Raw genomic sequence first — 23,907 nt, 5'->3', positions numbered from 1 at the left:
AGGCCTCGCATCTCAAGCCTTGGAGGAGCATCAAGAGAGGGGGAGGCAGGGGTGCTTGTCCGCTCTCCTCTGTCCTCCTGACTTGGGGAGGCCCCAGAAACTTCCCGTGGAGGTCAGGGAGGAGAGCAACTACTGCCCTGTCGGCCAGCAGCCCCAGCGACCGTTCAGAGGCCTGTGGGAGGGGGAGGGGCCTTTCCTGCAGGAACACCCGGCTCCGTGAGCATCCTTCCTGGGCCCAGGTTCTGGGGCAGGCGAGGCCGTGGGCTCAAAGCAGGGCTATAGGCTTGTTCCCCGGGGCTCCCAGGTACTGAGAGGAGGAGGTGACGGCTGGCGTGGCCGCACTGTCCGGGGTCGAGTAGGTGCTGTAGAGACCGGTCACCTGCAGGTCTGGGAAGGACTGGTCACTGCCGCCGGAGACAGGGGTCAGGCCCGAGGCCCCCAGCTCACAGCCCAGCGGGGAGTCTCCGAAGGCGCCCAGTGTGTCCAGGCTGAAGCCTTCATCCTTGATCTCCTCCCAGAGGTTCCCTTGCAAAGACAAGAGCGTTCATGTCAAACGGACCCGAGTTCGAAGGCCGTCTTAGGGATGAGGCAGAGACCACGTGTGGTGTTTAAAGTCACGTGTCGCAGGACAGCATGGAGGAGCCAGCGTTCCCGGCCCTTCCCTCTCCACTGGGCATCCTTGGGAACGTCACTACCATCTCGGAGCCTTGGGCTCCTCGGGCGGAAATGAAATGATCAGAGAACCCACCGCCTAGGATCGAGAGGCTGAAACTAGGCGATGAGTGGGAAACGCTCGGCCCTCGTTAAGTGGTACCATCGTGGTCAAAGCCAGAGGACAAAACCATGATTTTCCCAGCACGTTTTAACTGCACGATAATCCAGGTGGAGAAGCAGGGCAGTTCAAACATACCCATTTCACAGCTATAACTGACTAACTTGCTAACTAACTAACCTGATACCTTGTCCATTTCCCTCACTAGACACGCAACTCCTTGAGGGCAGAGGATTTCTCGGCCGTTGGCTGGCACACAGTAGGCGCACAGGTGTAGTGAATGGATGACTTGTGAGCCTTCACTGAAGCCTGAACTCCCCTTGCTCATTCATTCATTCATTCATTCGTTCCCCGTGTATTGAGGATGACAGTGTGGGTCAGAGTGTGACCTGGCAAGAGGTTGGCACATGCAGGTTGAAGCAGTTACTGGTTGAAAGTTTGGGGTCAGAGAGGCCCGGGTTGAAATTCCAGCTCTGCCACTTACTAGCCGGGCGACCTCAGGCCAGTGACTTCACTTCTCTTGGCCTCAGTTTCCTCATCGGCAGAATGGGAATATGAAATGGCAGTGGCCTCCCAGGACTGTTGCAGGATGATGCCTCTGAAGTGCTTGGCACAAGGCCTGGTATCCCGCAAGTGCTAACTAAACGCTTGCTGTAATTCGCTAGGATTAGGTGGTTGGGAAGTGTTTTTTGAAGGGACGCGCTGTGGGGTAAATGCAGACCGCCCTCCTTTCCCTTGCCCTCCCTGACCTTTCGGGCTGCTCCTCCCCCAGCCTGTCCCCACCGCCTCTGTTCCCCTCACCCCCTTCCTCCAGCCTCACCCTGCAGAGCGAAGTCCATGATGCTGGGGTCCAGGGCGTCCACCTCGGTGTTCATGTCAGTGCTGATGTTGATGAAGTCCACAGGTGCCCTTCCCACGGTGGGCTGGGGGAGGGGGCTGGGGCTCAGGTCCGGCAGGGCATGCAGGGGTGGGGTCTGGGCCGGGGCAGGAGAGTCTGGGGTGAGATGTGCCTGGGGCTGGACCTGGTGGTGCAGGGGAACCGACTGCAGGGACAGGGTCATCAGTGGCTGGTGTGGGAGCTGGGAGACGGCCAGGCAGCTGTGGGCCATGGCCACCGTGGTGGCATGGGTCAGCACGGGGGCCTCAGGCTCCCCTGGCTTGCCAGGGCGTCGGCAGCTTTCTGGCCTGTCCGAGATCAGCTTGTCCAGCTCCTCTGCAGGCAAGTGGGAGAGGTCACTCATCAGAAGCCACCCTACAGTTTCTGGGCCCCAGCCCAGGCCTGGATTCAAATCCCAGAGATTTTAGCAAGCCTCTTGGACTCTCTGAACCTCAGTCTCTTCATCTATGAGATGGCATCACACACTCTGCACAGGGTTGTGGAAATGGAATGAAATCACCGATTACATAGGGACTTTGAGGAATGAGAGGGGTCTCAAATAACATTGGCTCCTCCCATGGGGACAGTGTTTTACAGGACAATCCTATAACTCTAGGACTTCACTTAAACTTCATAACAGCCCTACGAGAGGGAGGTAAGGCAGAGATTGCAAATCCCACGAGATTGGGACAAAATTTATTAACATACAAGGGGTCCTAGCCACTCCTTGCTGCTAAAGAGACATGAAGCATTGCTGTGGATTGAAACTTGGATCCTCCTTAATGCTCTTGGATAGAAACAAGACGCAAATTACTCTTGAATTATTTTTGGTTGTTGGCTTGTATCTCATTGACTACAACACAGTTTTGAGACTGGATCACTAGGGTCCCAGGATCTATTTGGGTTGCACCCATTTTAGAAACGAGGGCGCTTTGAATTTAGAAGGTGAAATGGCCTTCCCTAGCTCTCACACCAAATATGTGTCAGGACGGGCCCCGGATCTCGAACCAGACCCCGGAGCTCTCAGCTGAGGGCCTACTGGATCCTGCTATGGTCTTTCTCCCCGTCTTACTGAATTGTTCATCTCTGAGCTAGACTCCCATCCCCCTTGATACTCAAACCTCAAACACGATGATATTCACAGGGCCAGGCCAAATATTCCTAAGGCTGGGTGGCATTAGCCTCCCATGTCACTCTTTCCATTCATATGTCACTTGTATGTCCCCAGCTTCCATCTCTTAAGGAAAAAAAAAGCGGGTACAGTATTTTTTTTCTAATCTAAAAGTAATTCACGAACAGGGTAGAAGATTTGGAAAATAGAGAAACGTGAAGAATATAAAAATTATCAGTGGTCTCTTCATTCACAGTAAAGATTTTGGTATATTTCTTCCAGTCCGTGTGTGTATGTGTGTATACATGTATGTCTATAGATATATACATATATGTGAGTGTATGTGTATATATGTATATATGTATATACACACACACACACACACAAATGAGTGTGGATATATACGCATTTTAGAATGTGACCATGCTGTGTATATTGATTCATAACCTGACTCTTTTCACTTATTGTATTGAGAGCATTTCTTTATATCCCCCAAATACTTTTATCTCTAATACTTGCACGGTATGACATGATATCTATTTAAATAATCCCCTGTTGCAGGATGTCTAGATTGCTTTCAGTTTTTTACTATCAGAAATCACTTCATGATGGATAACTTTGTTCATAAACCTTTTGATCACGTCTTTGATTTCTTCAGCATAAAACTGCCAGAGTAGAATAAGTGGACCAAATTGGAGGACCAAGTTCGCAAGTTTTCGCTACATTACTTTGCCCTGGAAAAGCTTCACAGCTTACGTTCCCACCAATCGTACATGATGCCTGCTGCTGATTTCTCCACATCCTAAGCCCACACTGGGTGTGATTGTTTTATTACTTTGGGAAACTGTACTGATGTGGTAAGAAAGGTAAGGAAGCCATGCTTTCCCGTGGTTGTTTCGTTCGACATGTCTGTGGGAGAAACTGGGGTTGTTAGCGAGATTCTACAGCTTTCCACGTTTCTGACTAGACCCTCCAATGGACCAGCCACCACGTAGGGATGGAGAGGAGAGGTGTATTCAGGGGAGGGGATGGGGGACAGTCACCAGGCGCCCATGTCCCCGCCATGGTGACTGGGCTCATTGTGGGATGGGCAGGATGCCGGGCAGGGATGTGTGTGCGTGCGTGTGCGTGCGTGCGTGTGCGCGTGTGAGGCGGGGCACCCGGGCCTCACCGGGGTTGGCCATGCTCCGGTGGATGGCGGCCAGGTCCTTCCTCTTCCACTTGTGCATCTCCTCCTCCATCTTGTCGATGCGGGCCAGGTTCAGGGCCCACAGGCAGCCCTTCCGCGAGGAGCCGCTCATCTTATTTTCCACCTTCTCAAAGCACTTGTTCAGGGACAGGTTGTGGCGCACTGAGTTCTTCCAGCCGTCGGGAGCCGTCTGTGGGGAGAAATGGGCCCGTGGGAGACCCCTGCAGGGACGCCCCTCTGAACCCTCTCTCTCCTTGGGGATCTCAGACTCAGGGCTAGAGGGTCAGGGGGATGATGTCAGTGTCCAAAGCTCAACCTCGAGTCGGGAAGACAAGAGAGAGCAGGGGGGCAAACTGGCAAACGGGAGGGTCCATGCAGCTGCACTTTAGCTCTGGGCAGTGGTTAAGACATGAGGACAAGGCCCAGGGCTGCCAGATCTCCCGCTCTTTCTCTCCCACTCAGGAAGCAAGCAAGATGATGCCAACATGTGGATAACTGGTCGAGTGCATTAAATGTCGATGATTTTTATAAATGTTCATACTTTATTGTTAGGTAACCAGATATTGCAATGCACCTCATACCCTATTCATTTTATTCTCTCTCTGTCTCTCTCTTACTAATGGTCAACCGGGTGCCAGGAGCTGCCAGTGCCTTTACATGCAGATCCTTACTAACCTTGCCAGCTGGGTATCATTCTCCTCATCTTACAGAGGGGGAAACTGAGGCACAGAGGGTGAAACTGAGGCTCGGAGAGGCAAAGGTTCTCACCAAGTCGTGTTTAGCATCATTATGTTTTACTGAGTCTGTGCTGAATAACTAGGTTGGCCCTCTACCCTTTGCCCCCTGGGATGCCTGGTGAACTCCTCTTCATCCGTCAGAGCCCAGCTCTGATGCCCCCTTCTCTTTCGGGATTTCTTGGCCCATGTCTGTTGGAGTGCACATTGCAGGTGTCTATGGACATAACTAGGGGACTAAAAGGGTGGTCCCGTTTGGCCCGGGGCCAATCCTGGGTTCTGGCAGTGCCAGGGAGAGGCCAGAGCTACTCCAACATCCCTACCCTGGCTGGGCCCCTCACCTTGAAGTAGGGGAAGTGCTCCTTCATGAAGCTGTAGATCTCACTCACGGGCAGGCTGCCTGTCTTGCTGTTCTTCAGGGCCATGGCGATCAGACAGCTGGAGGCAAAATGTGGGGCAGGCCAGGCATGAAGTCATCTCAGGCTGACAGCCCAAGCCTCCTCTGCCAGGAAGCTGGCCCTGCTTAACCCTATTGGTACCAGCCCCTACACATAGTGTTAGCTCTTGATACCTTTTCCTGGCCCTTTGTCTTTCCCACCCCCTGACCTTGACCTTGAGCTCAGCCATTGGTACCGATTTGAGAAACCTTGTCTTTTCCTCCTTTCTATCCGTTTCCCATAACTAATGGGCCTTTAGACTTTCACTAGGCTGCTTACCCCCCTCCCCCAAATCTTGTGAGGTACATAATACTATTATTTGATGACTTTTTACATCAGAGGGAACTGAAGCTCAGAGAGGCCAAGCCACTTCCCCAAGACCACACAGCTTGTGAGTGACAGAGTGGAGTGCTGGGCTCTGTGTCTGGGGTGGGTTCTCAACCCTGGGGGTTGACTGACCACATGACGGTCCTTCCTAAGAACGGGTCCCACCTGGGGGTTCCCCACTCCCCGAAACCTCCCCCTTGGAAGCCTGGGCCACCACACCCAGCTGTCTGAGGTGCCCTCAAGGCAGCCCTCACCCCTCTCCTCCCTGAGGTCCCCACAGTCCCAGCCCCCCTGGACCTCACCTGTATGAATAGATGGGCTTGGGGTAGTGTTTGGGGTGCAGTTCCTGAGATGAATGCACAGCCATGCGGGGCTGGGGGTAGGGAGGCCGTGCCCCAAACGGGGAACCATACAGGCCCACAGGAGCGCACTTCCCACGGGTGGGGACGGGGAAGAGTGGCAGAGAGAGAGACGGTGAGAGAGAGCATCAGTCACTCACGATGACCCCACCCCACCCCATCTCAAAGAGCCAGATGCAGGGTTTACAACCGCAGCAGACCGTCTTGTCTCCACCCACCGCAGGGTTTTCGGGGGATCCTATTGAACAACCCCATGACATGGTGAAGAATGTTATTCCCATGTTCCAGGGAGGTAAACTGAGGCTCAGAACAGTCCCTCGCCAGTCCAAGTCAGGAGCGTCTGCCTCTGAGTCCAGGGCCCCTCCAAGCCCCCGGTACCTGCTGGACGCCCGGGGGTAGCGGGAACTGTAGTTGGGAGGTGGGAGAGTACAGCGGTGGCGGGTCCTGCAGGCTGGTTGCGGGCTGGCCCCCCACAGGGAACTGGTTCATTTGCTGGGGCAGGGAGAGAAGGAGACAGAGGGTCAAGGGGGACTCCAGCCCTGTCCAACACCCCCCTCCCTCCCTGACCCCTGTGGTGGCACTTACGCTGGCTCCATGGTTGGTCAGGTGGCCCAGACCCAGCATGCCTTGGGGGGCCATGCCAGCTGGGCCATGGAGCAGGGGACCTGGGGCAGCTCCCACATGCAGGTCAGCTGCCCTGGCCAAGGCACCTGAATAAAGGAAGCACAGAGATGCCCAGGCTGGGGGAATGGTGGCTGCGGGCAGGGACAGCCCAGTCCCTCGGCACCTCCAGAGAATGGAGCCATCCCGCACCCTTGGGGCCCGGCATATAGTAGGTACTTGACAAATTACTTCTCTGGGAATAGTGGTGGAGAGTGGGTTCCTACCAGCTGCGGGCCCCTATCTGCTCTTCTGCCAAGCATTAGCTCAGGGATAGCAGATGTACCCCCTTCTCCTGTGCTCGGCCTGTGACAGACATTGCATCTATCACAGATTCTCACCGCACCAGCCTGATTTTAGGTAGCCACCTCCATTCAAGCAAAGCTGATGTACAAGATGATCCTGCGTTGGGGCCTTCAGCTCTCCTCTGAGTTCTGGCTGCCACCTGAGCTCATCCTTTGTGCTTTGGTCTGTCTGCCTTGTCCTTCTGTCTGACCAGATCCTTAGCTCCCTGAGAGCCAGGACCTTACTTTTTGTGACTCAGTGCTCCAAACACCTGGCATAGTGACAGGCACGCAGGAGGTGTGCAGTGATGGAAGGGGCTTTCTTATTTCACGGTTTACATCTACAGAACACCTACTGTGTGCAAGGTACTTTCTGCATCGAGTCCTCACAACACCCCCTGAGGGCAGTCTTATTATCTTTTCATTGCAGATGAGGAAGGAGGTTCAGAGGGGAAGGCACCCGCCCAAGGTCACACAGCTGTCCCTTTGGGGTTCTAGATCAGGGATTGACAAACTATTGGCCACTAGGCCAAATTGGCCCACAGCATTTTTTTTAATTAATTTATTTATTTCTGGCTGTGTTGGGTCTCGTTGCTGCGCATGGGCTTTCTCTAGCTGTGGCGAGCGGAGGCTACTCTTCGTTGTGGTGCACGGGTTTCTCATTGTGGTGGCTTCTCTTGTTGCGGAGCATGGGCTCTAGGCACACAGACTTCAGTAGTTGTGGCATGCAGGCTTTTAATTTAAAAAAAAATTTTTTTTTTTTTTTTGCGGTACGCGGGCCTCTCACTGCTGTGGCCTCTCCCGCTGCGGAGCACAGGCTCCGGACGCACAGGCTCAGCGGCCATGGCTCACGGGCCCAGCCGCTCCGCGGCACGTGGGATCCTCCCGGACCGGGGCACGAACCCGCGTACCCTGCATCGGCAGGCGGACTCTCAACCTCTGCACCACCAGGGAAGCCCCACAGCATGTTTTTTTAAATAAAGTTTTATTGGCACACTACACCCATTCACTTACACATCGTGTATGGCTGGTTTTGCACATCAGTGACAACGTTGGAAAGTTTCAACAGAGACCATCTGGGTTACAGGGTCTGAAATATTTACTGGCCCTTTACAGAAAGTTTGCTGACCCCTACTACGTGGCCAAGAACAATTTGTCCAATGAAAGACATATTCCTGGGGACTTCCCTGGCAGTCCAGCGGTTAGGACTGTGCCTCCACTGCAGGGGGAGTGGGTTCGATCCCTGTTCAGGGAACTAAGATTCCCACATGCCACGCGCAGCACAGAGAAAGGAAGGAAGGAAGGAAAGGAAGAAAGAAAGACTGACTCCTAGGCATTAATTTTTTTTTTTTTTTTTTTTTAGGCATTAATTTTTCAACTACGGGTACTTTTAATGTACTGTGGGGATTTTTTTTTTTCTGGCTTAAAATTACCACGGCATATTTATTTTTAAATACCAAAAGCCTCTCTCTGGTCCATTTTTTGAGTTTCTTTTGATCACTGACAGGCATTCAATTCAGATTTAACAACTTGGTCTGCTGGAGAGAAAATTACACTTATCTAAAAATCTGATTCCATTAATTTTAGCACACAAATACAGAAGTCTGTGAGAACAATATATTCCTGCTTGTAGCATCTGTATTTTATTTTAAGAATATAGCTTTATAAAATATAGGAACTTGAGAGCCACTCATAAGAGGACAGAAGCAAACTTTGTGTACAGTTAATCCTCCGTCTTGGGGAAGGAAGGCTGCCTAGTGCATGCACTGCAGTGATTGTTTTTGTTGACTGTTTTTCTTTGACACTTTCTGTGTCTCTAAACATTTAATCCACTTGCTTTGACTGCAACTAGCTGCCATTTACTGAGCACCTACTGTGTGCCAGGTCCTGAGCTCAGCACTTTCTTCGAAGAAGTCAAAGTACTTAAAAAAAATTTTTTTAATAATCATTTAAAAAAATTGCAGCGTAGGGACTTCCCTGGTGGCACAGTGGATAAGACTCTGCACTCCCAATGCAGGGGGCCCATGTTCAATCCCTGGTCAGGGAACTAGATCACACATGCATGCCGCAACTAAGAGCTCACGGGCCACAACTAAGGAGCCCGCCTGCCACCACTAAGACCCGGTGCAACCAAAAAAAAAAATTGCAGCGTAGTTAATTTACAATGCTGTGTTAGTTTCAGGTGTACAGCAAAGTGATTCATATATATATGTCCTTTTTCATATTCTTTTCCCTTATAGGTTATACAAAATATTGAGTATAGTTACCTGTCCTATACAGTAGGTCCTTGTTGTTTATTTTATATATATATCAATAGTAGTGTGTATATGTTAATCCCAAACTCCTAATTTATCTCTCCTCCCCTCCTCCCCCTCAAAGTACTTCTTTACTTTTTAGAGGTAAATGAAATAAACTTTTGTAAAGGGTCAGACAGCAAATATTTTAGGTTTTGCCACACATGTGATCTGTCTTCGTTTTTTAATAACCCTTGAAAAATGTAAAAGCATTCTTAACACAAAGGCCACAGGCCATAGGCTGCATTTGGTTCCGGAGACCGTCGTTTGCTGACTGCTCTAGGTGTTCAAAATGTACAGGGGTAAGGGAAGGTCTGTCTTTATTTGTTGCTGAAAACTTAGCTCACACAGAGCCTGGTACACAGTGATGAGCACATGAACAAATCCCCCTGGGGAAGATAGAGTTAGTCCCACTTTACAGAGGCAGAAACAGAGGCCCAGAGAGAGAGAGGGTGACCTGGCCATGGCCACACAGTGGTGGATGGCAGTGCTGGGCATCGCCCCACCCCCGCCACCCCACCTCACCCCCGCGCCTACCTGGGTGCGCGTGTGGCGCACTGGGACCCCCCAGGTCCACACGGCCACTCGTCACCTGCTGCAGCCTCGGCACGTCCACGGCCGTGAGCCACGACAGCGATTGCAGGTCCCCGGGGAGGTCATCATCGCCGGTGGCGGCCAGGAGCCTGCGGGGAGGGGCAGGAGCTCGGGCAGGGGCGGGGAGCTCAGGCCAGCTCTTGGGGGGCTCGCCTACCTCTGGAATCACCCCCTTTAGCCTCTCACCTCCCCCAAGCCACCCTAATCCTCCAACTTGCCCACTCCCAGAGATCCCCCTTTGGCAGCCAGATCGCACACCCTCAAATCTTCCCTTGCTTTATTCACTTAACACATCTTACTTAGTCCCTTCCCCCAAGTAATAAACACTAATGTCTGTGGAGCACTTACTATGTGCCAAGTACTGAATCAAGTCCTTCACAGGTATTCACCCACGGAACACCCCAGTCACCTGATGAGGCAGGTGTTATTATTATTCTCATTTCACAGATGGGGAATCTGAGGCTCAGGGCACTGAGTCACTTGCCCAAGGCCACACGGAACGGGAAGGGGTGGGGCTGGGAGCCCAGCCTGAACTCTTCACCGTGACCCCAGGCAGCCCCTGGAGGTTCCAGTTAGGACCCACACCCCCCAACCCTCAACTGATTCACAAGCAAAAGCATAGCTTTCTATGGAAAGAAAAAGTCTGCCCATTGAGGACAGCAGGCAGGTACCCCAATGTGGGGTAACCATGGCTCCCCGGTGCCCTTGAAGTCATGCTCGCCCCACAGCTCCAGGGCCCTGGGCCTCACAGCAGCATCCTGCCCGTGTTATCATCTGGCTGCAAACCAGCCAGGAGCCCACGCCGCACCCAGCACACCTGCGGCCCCACAGGCCAGGCGCTTTCTGGTCTGTTGCCCAGAGGCCCATCGTCCAAATTCTAAACTCCAGGTTTCAAAACTAGGTGTCCTGGGGCCTCAGAGAGAGAGAGAGAGAGAGAGAGAGAGAGAGAGAGACAGCCTGTGGTTTTCTCATGCACGTGACCGTGGACCCAGCCCGGGCATCAGCCTCCACCCCCTCCTGCCATCTGCGTGGCTGCCTCAAGCCTGTGTTCTCTCTCCTTCCCTCACTCTGTCTCTCTTCCCCCCTCCTTCCCATCTCTCCTGCTCTCTCTTTCCTTGTGTTTTAGGGCCACAATTAGCGTTGCCATGGCACCCGCTGCTCGGTTGTAGCCGGGCCTGGGCCCTCAGCCCACCAAGCTGGCATCAGGTGACCACCCGGCTGCCCCAGTGATTGGCTGCCTCGTAGGAAAACAGGGCCTGGAAATGATTTGAAAACTCGGCTGGTCCGTGTCCGTAGCAGCAGTTGGCCCGGCTGCTGTCCCTTGGCGGCCCATTGTGTGACAAACGACTGTTGCCCCCATGGCACGTGGCTCCCATTGTACTGGGGTCTCCCTGCAATTGTTTTTACAGCCCCCCCCGCTGCCGCCCATTTGACCCACTCATAACTCATCTGGACAAGTGACAGCCACAGGCCAGGCCTGGGCGATGCCATCTGTCCCGTCGGGCCCGTGGAGACCATGGGGTGAGGCTGAGGGGCAGGGCTTGATATGCCGCCCGCTGTCGCTGTCGGGGGAGCCTGGCCAGCCCCCACCCAGGCCCCTCCTCACCCCACGGCCAGCCGACCTCTCAGCATCTGGTGGTATGAGCTCCACTCCTGCTCAGTAACCTGCTGTGGCTCCCCAGTGCCCTTGCTGCTCTACCTGGCACTGGGGCCTCAGGGAGGAGTGGAAATGAGGCCCTGGTGGCAGGTTTCTCAAGAGGGGGGCCCATCAGAGCCCCCTGAATGGTGGTGGGGGACTTGTAAACACACCAGTTTCCTGGGCATCACCATGGAGCAGGATCTCTGGTGGCAGGGTGAATCTGTTAGATTATGTGTTGGTTAAGAGCTTGGACTCTAGGTTCTAATCCTGATCTTCACTTACCTGTGTGCCCTTGGGCCACTGACTTAACCTCTCTGAGCCTCAGTTTTTTTTGTCTTTTTTTTAAAAAAAATAATGTATATTTATTACTACAAAAGTAATATGCCACAATAATTAATGATTGTAAAAGCTGTGAACTACACAAAAACAATTATTAAGAATTTATAAATAACTAAGTTTAATGCACAAGGAAATAAGTGGACTATTAATACAAAGACTGAGAGACAGTGTTAATTGGGTAACCTTAGAAAGCCCTTATATCCTTTTTTTTTCTCTCTCATATCACTTTTTTTTTTTCACACACACTCACTGTATTTTATTTTTACAAGAGATAAATAAACTGACACCAAGCATTGTAAATGGATGACCACAGAGCCTCAGTTTTTGATCTGTAAAGTAGGGCTAAATAATAGTTCCTATCACATAGGGTATGGTGAGGATTAAACGTATTGTTGCATGAAAAGACTTGGAACCGTGTCTGACTTTGCCGTCCTTAATATCAATATTAATGTTAATGATAATATTAGCCAAGGCCTCAGGGGATTGGAAATACATCAAAGCTTTGGGCTCTGGGGTCACACAAACCTGCCCCTGCTGCAGCTACCACTAGCGGCTTCCATTTACTGAGCTCTTCTTGTATGCCAGATGCTGGGCTCCATGACGTGCCCATTTTACAGATGGAGAAACTGAGGCCCCGAGCTCGCATATGCTCTGAGCTTATTTCCCCCAGAGTGAGAATCACATAATGTAACTGTTTAGCACACACCTGCACACGTGGTAGGGGCTGAGTTAATGGTGCTCTTCTGATCATTCTTTTCTTTTTTTCCTGCTGTTTGTAAGCCCTGTTGGGCCTCCCCTTCCCTCACAGAAGCAGCCCCAGCGTCTGTCCTGCCCCTGGCACCCCATGGCCCCACCTCCATGCTAGGAAAGCCCTTTTGGCTCTTCCTCCCCCACCCAAACTGTGCCCATCCCTGGAGGCTCACTTCAAACTCTGTCTTCTGGCCTCTTAATGCCAAAGTCTCCTCAGACATCACCTGACCCCACCCCTCATTTTACCCAATGGGAAACTGAGGCCGAGAGAAAGGAGGCAGTTTGCTTCCAATGTCATACTCCAGGAAAGGACCAGGGCAGGGGCTCCTGGCTCCCCATGTGGCCCCTCCCAGCCCAGGAGTACCTTCTCGTCTGGGAAGTCTTTGCCACCCAGACCCCAAGCTCAGGGACCCCCTCTGCATCCTGACTGCTCCCTGGACCAGTGAGTCCTGCCTCGCCATTCCTCTGTCCACATCCTGCCTCTTGGCTCGCTGAGGGCTGGCCCTGAGCCCCCCATCACCCTTTGGCCCAGCACACAGTGGCACTACTTAAATGCCTGCTTGGCCGGTTGAAACAGGCTGACCCCAGGCCACCAACCCAGAGAACTGCTTGACAGTGACTGTCACATCCAGCACTTTTAGCTGTCCTCTGCCCCCTTGAGTCCTTGAGACAGCCTCAGGACAGGGACAGGGAAGAGACAGCCCCACTTTACAGATGGGGAAACTGAGGCCAGACTGGTGAAAGCAAAATTGTGACCAGGACTCGAATTCAGGTCTATCTGCTGCCATCTTGGGCTGTACCTGCAGCACCACAGGCAGAGAACCGGATATCCTCTCGGGCAGATGCCCCACCCTGAGTCCTGGGCTCTCAGCTGGGGCTGTGTGAACGACTGTCACCCAGGGGCTGGTTCAAATGCAGAGTCCAAGGTCCATCCCAGACCCTGGAATCCCACCCTGGGGCTGTGGGGCCTGGGAAGCTGTGTTTTAGTGCCTCCCTAAGCTCTGGGGGGAGGGCAGCCCTGAGGGGGTGTGGCAGGGGCTTTGGCACTGCTCAGGCTTTGGTTGGATGGATCTGGGTTCAAGTCCTTATGACCACCCGTCTGTGAGACCTCAAACAAGTTACTTCCGGTCCCTGAGCCTCCATTTTCTCATCTGGAAAATGGGAGAGGAACAGACCACATCTCCCTGGGTTGTTGCAGGGATCAGATGAGCCAGTGTGTGTCAACTTTTGGCACAGGCCTGGCCCCCGTTCTCCCTTCTTGGGGGTTTGCTGCTCATTCTGGGGGTGGGCACCAGGTCCTGTTCCCCTGCTGCCTCAGGCATGCCAGGGTGGTCTGGTCCCCCCTCCAGTTCAGGCCAGAATGCCTGCTTCCATGTGCCTGGCACGTGGTCCAGCTGGCCCTGCTGGTCTCCTGAGATGGCTGTGGATGCCCCGGAGCTCTGTGATGGAGTCTGCGGGCCCCGAAGCCTGGCTCGTGTCCTGCTGCCCCCTAGGCTCACCTGGCATCCAGGCATCTCTTCACTGTGTGTCACAGGAACCAGGAGGTGATGCTCTAGGGCCTAAATGGGAGTGTCCCATCCCCACTTCCGGGCCCGGGGCCTTGACCATCTCTGTCCCCTTCTCTCCCACCTTCCTCTACCCCTGCAAAGAGGCACACAGCCCCCTCTCCACGGTGGCATGTAAAGGTCCCCCAAACCTCTCCCTTACCAGTGCCTAGAATTCCCTCATTCAGTGTGTCCCCATGTGCCCCATTCCTGCTCTCTCCTAGCACTTCATTTTAAGTGGCATAAACCATGGGATCCTTGGCAGTTGTGACAAGAGAAAGACTTCTTGGTTCAGGAGCCACCATGGCTTCTGAGCCATAACCCTTGGAAAGGCACTTAATCCCTAGCCTCAGTTTTCCCACCTATAAAATGGGCACAAATGATAATACGAGCTGTAATCTTATACCCTGCCTGGGACTGGCTTGCTGGTGTGGAGGCGAAGTGGCTTGTGAACCATCCTGTCATCTGCGAGGGTTTGGAATTATTCCCTGGAGTGTGTGTGTGTGTGAGAGAGAGAGAGAGAGAGACACCCTGTGTCAGTCTCCTGAGTGGGCTCCCTCTGTTGTGGCCTCTCCCGTTGCGGAGCACAGGCTCCGGACGCGCAGGCTCAGCGGCCATGGCTCACGGGCCCAGCCGCTCCGCGGACCCGGTTCCCCTGCATCGGCAGGTGGACGCGCAACCACTGTGCCACCAGGGAAGCCCGCGAGCTGTAATCTTATACCCTGCCTGGGACTGGCTTGCTGGTGTGGAGGCGAAGTGGCTTGTGAACCATCCTGTCATCTGCGAGGGTTTGGAATTATTCCCTGGAGTGTGTGTGTGTGTGAGAGAGAGAGAGAGAGAGACACCCTGTGTCAGTCTCCTGAGTGGGTTTCTCGTCTGCTGGAAAATGATGGGATATTTGCAATGCAAAGGAAGAGGCAAACCCAGCCCCATCTCCCTGGGATCTCCCAAGACCTGTCCTACTCACTCTGCATCTCTGGGTGAGGAGGAGAGCCAGCCCCAGGTCACCATGTCGCTGATGCCTCCCCACCCAGGGTCACCTCCAGAGGAAGCTACAAGGAGAACGAAACTATGAAACTTCAGAGACACAGCTCCTTCCATCTGCTCCCTCCGCTCCCCCACCGCGGCCCACCTCCTATCTCACCCCCGTCCCTCTGTTCTGACTCTCTCCCACTCTTTGTTGCTGGTATCTCTGTGTTTGTCTCTATGTATGTCTCTCTGTCTCTCTCTCTCTGTCATTGTGTCAGTGGTGCCCTGTGATGAAGTCCTGGCCCCACTTGTCCTGCCTGGTGACATCAGACGTACTTCCAAACCTTCCTGAGCCTCGGTTTCCTCCCCTGCAGAGTGGGATAACAATGACAGAGGCAAAGCGCTCACAAGAGGCTCTTAGTAATGTCCATCCTCTTCTCCTGTCCATCTCTCTCTGATGCGGCATCTAGGGCCCCCAGATCTCTCGCAGACCCATCCATCTCCATCCCACACACTCATTCACGCATCATTCCTGTGTCCCCAGTGCCAGCACTATTTAAAGACACTGAGCCAGGCTTTCAGGGGATGAAAGCAGTTAACCCATGCTCCTGCGCTCAGGTAATTCCCACACGCCCAGTGCTGGGGAGCCATGGCCCCTGCCACACCCTTCTGCCAGCTCAGGTGACCCCGTGCTCTGACACGGGTGTAGTGTGTGACGGGCCCTGGGCCCCAGGGTACCAAATGTTCCCACCTCCTCCAGCACCCTCCATTGTGCCTGTGTATCTTCTCTTCTTTCACAAAGGATGCCTTCCCTTCTCCTTCTCTGGACCTGTCATCATCCCCCCACTTGAGCCCCCATTTCTCTGAGCTCCAGGGAGCCCCTTAGTGGGCCACAAGCCTCCACCTTCTGAACCTGGCTGATGTCCCCAGGGAGGGCAGGGGCTGCACTCCCAGATCTTGGGGGGGCCCCAGGTCTGGCAGGGAGGAGGCCGGGACAGGGGCCGAGTTCGCTGCTGGGTGCTGACACTAAAGCAGGACCCTTGCACCCTGGCAGGAGCCATACACCCAGAGCCATCACAGGGCCGGGCATACAGTGGGTGCTTAATAATTACTCAAAGATTGGACAAGTGAGCAAACAGATCCAGCTGTCTAGATGCCCCACCCCCACTGCCCTGGGGCCCAGGCAGGGGTGAAAGGCTCAGTGTAATTTTATTTAATTTTATAGTTAAATAAAATTGAATCTTATTACAGCCTGTGGACACAGGTTGGGGTGAGTGAGCCCCTGGGGTGCCCCTTATCCCTAATGGAAGTGGGTTACACAACTGATCTCACGTCATCCTCATGAGAGCCTGATCAGGGAGGTATGTTACCATTACTACCTTCCCATTTGCCAGGTAGGGACACTGAGGCCCAGGAGAAACAGGCCTGTCTAGGGTCCCCCAGCCAGAGCCTGGGTTGATTACAGCCCCACCGTCCTCTCTCCCTGCCCTACAAGGAACAGTTGAAGAAATGTGCTCTGTCAGTTCTAGAAAATCCAGGCACTGTGCTGCCCGATAGGAAGCCACAGGTGGCTATTTAAATTTAAACTCACTAAAATTAAATAAAATGATAGATTCAGTTTCTTCGTCACGCCAGTCACGTTTTGAGTGCTTGGTGCCCACATGTGGCCAATGGCTACCATAGTGGACCGTGCAGATGTGGAACATTCCCATCATCGCAAAGCATCCTACTAGGCGGCAGCCTTCTGGAACATTCTTCAATCTTGATGGAACAATCTGTGGTGTTTCTACCTTGCCTTAAGACAACTGGACATTTGATTTGGATTTGGACATTTAAGGAGCTGATTTCATGGACGTTTGAGTTTTATTAGATTGGGTATAAAAGAGTCCTCCACCCCACCCTCCCACCAGTGAGGAAGTTATGGGGAAGGGCTCTGTAAAAACTGGAGCTGCATATAAGGCAACTCATGAAGTAGTGAGCTCTCCATCCTGGGAGCATGCAAGTAGGAGCCAGGGGATGACCTGTCAGGCCCCTGTTGGATGAAAGATGAGCCTTAAGCAACCTCCAAGGTTCCTTTTGATACAAAGACCCTGTAACTCAGGGGAGCAGTCTGCAGGTAAATCCCTGGGTGTATTTCCAAAGTTCTAACATCTTGGGCAAGCCCCTTTTCCTCTCCAGGCCTCAGTTTCCCCATCTATAAAGCTTTACTGGCAGAGTAGAAGTTCCCTCAGGGTCCCACTGGTCCTAGGGCTCTAGGAAGGCAGAGTAGCACCCCAAGGTTAGGAGCAAGTGTGAACCCCAAGACAGGCAGGCCCGGGCCTGACCTCTTCCTGGCTGTATGACCATCACCTGCCCTGGGCCTCAGTTTCCCTACATATAAAATGGGAATAATAATAATAATAGCACCTACCCTAAGGGGGCTGTTGAGAACACACTAAGAGTTCATTTAAGCGTCATATCAGATGAAGCATCTGATTTCAGTTTAACCTGAAAAAGCAGGTTAAACTATTACCTCAAGGGTTCCAAAGGGGACCCCTGGCAATGCATCCTTCTCAAACCAAGTGGAGGATTTGTCACCAGCAGGGGATCCTCATTAGTGAATAGAAAGCTTTGGGGGCAAAAAGAAAATAAAAAGGCCTAGGTAGCACTCCAGAGTCCCCTTCTGAATAAGAGGGTTCACTTGCAGTTCCCCGCCCATACAGGAGGCACTTCTTTTCAAAGCTCGGCCACATCCATCTTCTCCTTATTAAAATGCGCATGCGCCCGCCCACCCCCCGCCAAGGGGCATCATCATCCCCTTTCACAGATAGGAAAGGTGAGGCCAAGCCAGGTGAACTCGCCTCAGCAGCCTCTTGGCAGTGGCCCCAGGTACTGGCCTCAGCACCTCCAGCCTGACCCTCCCCAGGCCTCAGTTTCCCCATCTGGAACACAAGGGGGTTGAGCCCCTTCCATCTCCATGGGGCGGCCACTGGGACACACCACCTGCAGGGCCACCTGGGGTGGAGGACTGTAGAGGTGGGCAGCCCACCTCTGCCTGGAAGTGGGATGCTGAAGGGTACAGTCCCATTCTGAGGGCGTTGCAGCATGGAGCGTCTGAGAGGTGGCAGACCCTGGTTAGGAGCCAGGTGGTACCCTGGGAAAATCGACATCAGAGTAATAACCCTTTCTTGTCAGTACAATAATGGGGCTGCCATGCTTAGCACTTTACCTGTGTTTCCTGTAATGAGTTTTGCTCTGAAGGTTCTGGGCTTATCAGAAGGCCCAGGCCCGCCCTCCGTAGTGCTACCTTCTGAGCCCATCTCAGCTAGAAAGCCTGGGCCCTGGCTCCCGTGTTTCTCTTTTTGCAGCATTTCAGTGTAGTTGGTTACGAGTGTAGGCTCTGGGGTCCACCAGGCCTGGCTTTGAATTCCACTCAGTCACTGAGTAGTTGTGAGATTTGTCTGCAGTCATCTGCCTCTCTGAGCCTCAGTTTGCTCATCTGTAAAATGGGAGTACTAACGCCTGTACATATCTCATTGGGGGCTGTAAGGACTGAATGAAATAGTTCAGGTAGGGTGCCCAGCCCATCAATGTGTATTGCGTGCTCGTGGTTCAGATTAGTGTCAACAACCTCCAGAGTGTGGATTCAGCATAAAGTGGGCTCCACGGGGAGGGCAACGTGCAGAGTACCCGACACTCAGGAAGCACCAGCTTCATTCCACAGATTTTTCCTGAACTCCTACCTGCCAGGCCCTGTTCTGGCAGGCAGACAAAGTTCCCTCTGTCCAAGGAGAGAACTTTCTAATTGACCTAGGGATTCAAAGAAGGGGAAGTCTGCCCCATGGCATGCCCACCTTCCTGCCAGCCCTCTTAGGTCTGCATCTCCCTCGTCTCCTGACGGCCTGTGGGATGGCTATTTATCATGCCCATTTCACAGATGGGATGGCTGAGGCCCAGAGAGAGGAAGGGATACCCCTCAGCCACACAGCATGTCAGCAAAGGAGCTGGGATTTAAACCACCCACCCTGGAGCCTCTTCACTCGATGTTCTGCCAGTATGGCTGAAATAAATCAAGATGTAAGCAGGAAGGGCAAACAATTATCACGTCATTTTTAGAAGGATCAGGCTGCAAAGTGCCTCCACGGTGATGGGGCCACCGGTCAGGGGACTCTGTGGTAGCCCTGGGCAAAGTGAGATACACCTGGAGTCCATGGCTGCCATTCTGCACTGGCCAGGGGACCAAGCTGATAACATTAATTAACACTATCCTTAATTGATCAGCCGTGTTAATTAATCCCATGGAGGGATGGAAGATGAACCAGGAGAGTAGGGCACTGGATGGGGTGAGCCCAGGGGGACCTGGATTCCAGTCCTGGCTCCACTCCTAATGGGGGTCCTTGTGCAAGTGACTCAATGCCTTTGAACCTCAGTTTTCTCAAGTGTAAAACAGAGGTGATAAAAGGGCCTGGCCTGCTTCCTGGTTCAGGGTAGGTAAATCACTGCAGGGCGTGGTACAGTATGTGGCTCGAGTGCTAGGCAAGTGTTTGTGGAATGGATGGATTTCATACCCAGAATTCAGAGCAACCTTTCAAAAGGGACATCAGAACTTGTCACTGTCCTTAAAATCCCTCAGGGTAGTAAGAGTCGAGCTCCTTGCCATGATCTGGTCCTTGGCCATTTCCTTCCTTCTCCCCTTTGCTCTAGCAAACCTGTCCATCTTTCAGTTCCCCAAACATTCTGTGTTCTCTTTGCACATGCTGTTCCCTCTGCCTGGAATGCTGTTCCATGCACTCATTCACAGCTGGCTCTTTCTCATGTTTCTGGCCACAGTCTAAAATTTCCCTCCTCTGAGAGGTCCTTCCTGGTCACCCCCACCCCTGGTGCTCCTTCCTGTGTTGTGTCTGCAGAACATTTAGCCATGAGGTATATTCATTTATACATGTTTCCAGTCTTTCCACTCTAGGAGGGCAAGGATGGAGAGGCCCTCTATTTTGTTCAGCACCCACCAAAGGGCCAGGCACCCTGTGGGCATTTATTCCATACGTGCTGGAGTAGGAAAGGGAAGAGGGATCCCCCCCAGTCCAGCCCAGTTCAGCTCCAACACATGTTGTGTTCCCCAATCTCTATCCATTTCCCACCCAGCTTAGACACCACCTCCCCCAGGAAGCCCTCCCAGACCAGTCCAACATCTCCCAGTGTTTCCATCCCCGGGAATGACTAGCGCCATTAGTATCTACCCATGGCATAGATTCCTGAGATCGCTCATTAATTTTAACTCTCTAGTCTACTCCTGCCTTCTCAGTGCAGAGCCCACATTTAACCCTTTATTTCCTATCTTGGGAGTTCTCAGACTTGAGACAGCAATTGTGCAGTGGAAGGAACATCTGTTTGGGGTTCGAGTCCTATCTCAACCCCTTTGTAGCTGTGTGAGCTTGGGCAAGTCACTTCACATCTCTGTGCCTCAGTTTTCCCATCTGTAAAATGGAATAAGAATTCCCACCACAGAGGGAAATTGTGAGGATAAAATCAGATAACCTGTAAGAAAGGGCACCAGACAGGTACTCAAAGCACATTTCTTTCTTTTCTCCTCTGGCCTTTCATGGCTACTAGGAGGGGTTTGCCAAGAAAATATTGTCTCTGCGGGAGTGGGGTGTCAGATCAGCATCCCTGCAGTACAGAGAGGCACGTCGGCTATGATTATAACCAGGAGGTTTTACCTGTCTTCTGGAGATATGGTTAGTAAGAAGTTGTTACATCGTTACCAACTGTTCTTGTTTACGATCCAACCTTTACAGGAAAGGGATTAAACATTTCATGGAGCTGTTTATTTAGCGAACAGATCATTTGTAATATCTTTCCTAACCGTTTACAGGAAAAAGAAAATCTAATGCCATTTTAGCAAGCTTAGAAATTCCCAACTGGGCCAAGAGTGAGCGTAATGTGAAATGATTTGATTAGGAATTTGGAATAGAGACTCTTCCCTTTTTAGAACTTGGCTCAGGACTTGGTGTGCGTGGGCATGCTGTGTGCATGTTTCTAGGGGTGGAAACACAAGACCCCAAAGGAGGACTGCACCCCAGGAAGGCTACCTCTCTTTCCTTATCCGAGGGTAGGCTGAGGAGCTATTCTGGCCACCCTGAACACCCTGAAGGGTGCAGGGTTGTAAAGATGCTCCGATGGTCACTGCCCCTGCCATATGGAGCCCCTCACCCAAGGAAATTACAACCGATGGGTGGAGCCACTCTGGAATGGGAGTAAACCATCCCCCACACTCAATGCAGTGGGAGGCTTAAGAGGAAAGGCAGGTGGTGTCCGCCTGCCCTGGTCCACAGGACAGGATTTTGTCATCACTTGAGAGTGAAACTTCCCTGAGTTTCCGTGGATGTGCTATTTCTCATGTGATATTTATCCATCCATCTCTCCATCCGATGCATATTTATAAAGTATCTACGGTGTGCCTGGCACTGTGGTTCACCGATGAGAAAACCACTGTCCAGAGAGGGAAAGGGTTTTGCCCAAAGTCACCTCCTTTATTAGAGGAGGGACTGAGGGTTTGGGGAATAAACACCTGGCACAAGGCTCTGTAATGATAACCACTGAGCCGCATGGCCCTGGGAGAAGCTGAAGTTCCAAGGAGCTAGCAGCCTGCCTCCGTTTGCAGCTCTGGGCCTCAGTTTTCCAATCTGTAAAAGGAGGTTGTTAGATCTGACCTCTAAAATAAGGAGTTAGCACACAGTAAGTGCTTAATAACTCTCATTATTTCCTAGTACCCCTAAGAGTGGATTCCCTCCTAGTTTTGAGCCAAGGGGAAAGCAGCTAACCCACGTTGAGCACGAGCTGTTGTTAGCCGTTGCTCAGGAGATCCTCAGCCCCAGGCAGCCGGGATGCTCCTGCCCATTTGCTGTCTAGGCCCGGCCACTGACTCTCGACAGCTCCCTGGGGACAGGGCAGCTGCCTCCAGCTGCTACGCCCCCCACCCTCCCTGCACACAGCCATTGAGACTTAACGGCCAAACTCAGCCCCTGGGGATGGAGGGGCAGGCAGCTGCATGGAGGGCTGCAAGGGGGCTGGAACCAGGCTGCACTAGCAGCCTGAGTGGTCCTCAGTCATTCCCTGGAGATGTGGGAGGGGGAATGAGAAGCCCATAAACTTCTGGGCTATTATTCAGGGAGAAAAATGGGAGTGGTTGGAAGGGGTGGGGGAGTCTCTGTATAATCATAAAATCTCCCCTCCATGAGAAAGCACTCTACCCCAGGCCTGGCTCAACACCATTTCCAGATGGAAGCACAGGATCCTCCCAATGACCCGCAAATTGGGCTCTTTCATTGCTCCATTTCCCAGATGAAGAAACTGAGGCACAGAGAGGGGCAGTGACTTGTCTAGGGTCACACAGCTGTGAGGTGGTGGAGAAACTCGCTCTGTTCCAGCCCCACGCTCTCTTCACCAGTGGGGCATGGGGGTGGTGGCCATGGTACCCTCTGGGTGGGACAGCCTAGGGTTCGAGTCCCCACTGTCCCCATAACTACCTGCATCATCTTGTAAGGTCACTTAATCTGGCTGAGCCTTGGTTTCCTCATCTGCCAAATGGGCACAAGAGTGCTACTCTCATAGGGTGGTTGTGGCACAGGGCAGGCAGGTACTAAAGGGTTAAGAAACCACCAGCTATTATTATTGTTGTTGTTGTTATTTTGTTATTCTGCCTTCTGTTTGTGCTGTTTAACGTAAGAAAACAGCCCTGAATCCATGTGGAAAGGAACAGCTGGACCCCCAGGATTTTTCCAAGATCATATACATGGCAAGTGATAGAGTTAAAATTGTTAATCTTTCTAACAACTCTATGCAGTGGGTACTATTTCTGTCCCCATTTCATGGATGAGGAAACTGAGGCTCAGAGGTTCACACAACCAGAGAAGCTGGGTTTCTAACTGACTCCAGAGCCAAGCTCCTAACCTAGGCTGTCCCTAGCCCACTTGCTGTAATTTAAACCCTTTCAGCGCAGAAAGGAAGCTCACAGGTCTTTGGTTGTGCGATCTTGGGAAAACCTTTTCACTTTTCTGAGCCTCAGTTTCCTCACCTCTACAATGGGTGCTCATCTGAGCAGCCTCCCAAGCTGGGCACACAGTAGGTGCCCACACACTGCTGTGTGCCTGGCCCTCATCTGGGGTCCCAGCCCCGCCCACGGCAGTCTCTCAGCAAATATTTGTTTGAATATGTGGCCTCATTCGGGTCTCAGAAGGCAGCCTTCAGGGCAGCCTTCAGGCCCACAGCCCTCGGGAAGCAGCCGCCCTCTAACTGGGGGCTTCGGTCTTCCCCAAAGGCACCGCTGGTGAGTTGCAGTGGTCCGGGGAGGTCAGACAGCCCCTGGGTAAACACGGTTGATCTGACGTGACAGCCTGCTCTTCCCAGGCCAGCCCCTGTCCTGTCCCCACTCCACAATCTGGGCTGTGCCCCCTCTACCCATGGACACGGTACTTGCCTTGTGGGTGGGGCACTGGGAACCAGGGCAGCCCTTCAGTGGCTCCAGGGAGAGAGCCTGGGATACTTCCTTTTTCTCCTCCTCCCTCCCTTTGCTGGTGACCTTGGACAAGCCCTTTCTCTTTTCTTGGGGGGCATTTCCTGGAGCCCTGTTAAGACCACTGGAGGAGAAGCAATAACTGCTATTGTCCTCTTAACATCTACCCAGTTGCCCAGTCTCTCACCCAGGAGGGGACAAAAAACTGCAGGCTTTCAGTGGTCTCATTGCCCCACGCCACAAGTCACACACCCTCAGAGAGACCACCTTCGAAACCAAAATCTTCTAGCTCTCCTGCAAAATCACAGAATTTAATGTAACCATAGTTCTTGGTCAGTTTCAGAAACCATAACCAGCACATAAACACTTTAAACAATTCAAAAAGATATCATTTGTTATTGTTGAAGCCCTCACCTGTATTCCTGTGGAGAGGGGTGGTGATTTTGCCCTGAGTTTCGAATAATTCCTGACATCATGGATGAGATGTCACTTTCTATCATCTCCTTGGGGAAAAGACAAGCAGAAAACAAAGCTCCC

The 23,907-nt window shown here is 52.5% G+C and overlaps 1 protein-coding gene across 1 annotated transcript; it reads right to left on the bottom strand.

The window, feature by feature from the left end:
* Positions 1-265: 265 nt before the first annotated feature.
* Positions 266-23,870, bottom strand: FOXN4 (forkhead box N4). The gene is made up of 9 exons (XM_007129499.2): positions 23,785-23,870; positions 9,582-9,727; positions 6,392-6,516; positions 6,185-6,298; positions 5,750-5,877; positions 5,025-5,121; positions 3,932-4,139; positions 1,593-1,985; positions 266-525 (listed from the first exon to the last, which is right to left on the bottom strand). Exons 1-9 carry the CDS (start codon positions 23,868-23,870, stop codon positions 266-268), a joined length of 1,557 nt encoding a protein of 518 aa, XP_007129561.1.
* Between the last annotated feature and the right edge of the window lie 37 nt (positions 23,871-23,907).

Source organism: Physeter macrocephalus, chromosome 19 (assembly GCF_002837175.3).
Source record: "Physeter macrocephalus isolate SW-GA chromosome 19, ASM283717v5, whole genome shotgun sequence".
NCBI lineage: Eukaryota > Metazoa > Chordata > Mammalia > Artiodactyla > Physeteridae > Physeter > Physeter macrocephalus.
This window is presented reverse-complemented; position numbering and strand designations above follow the sequence as displayed.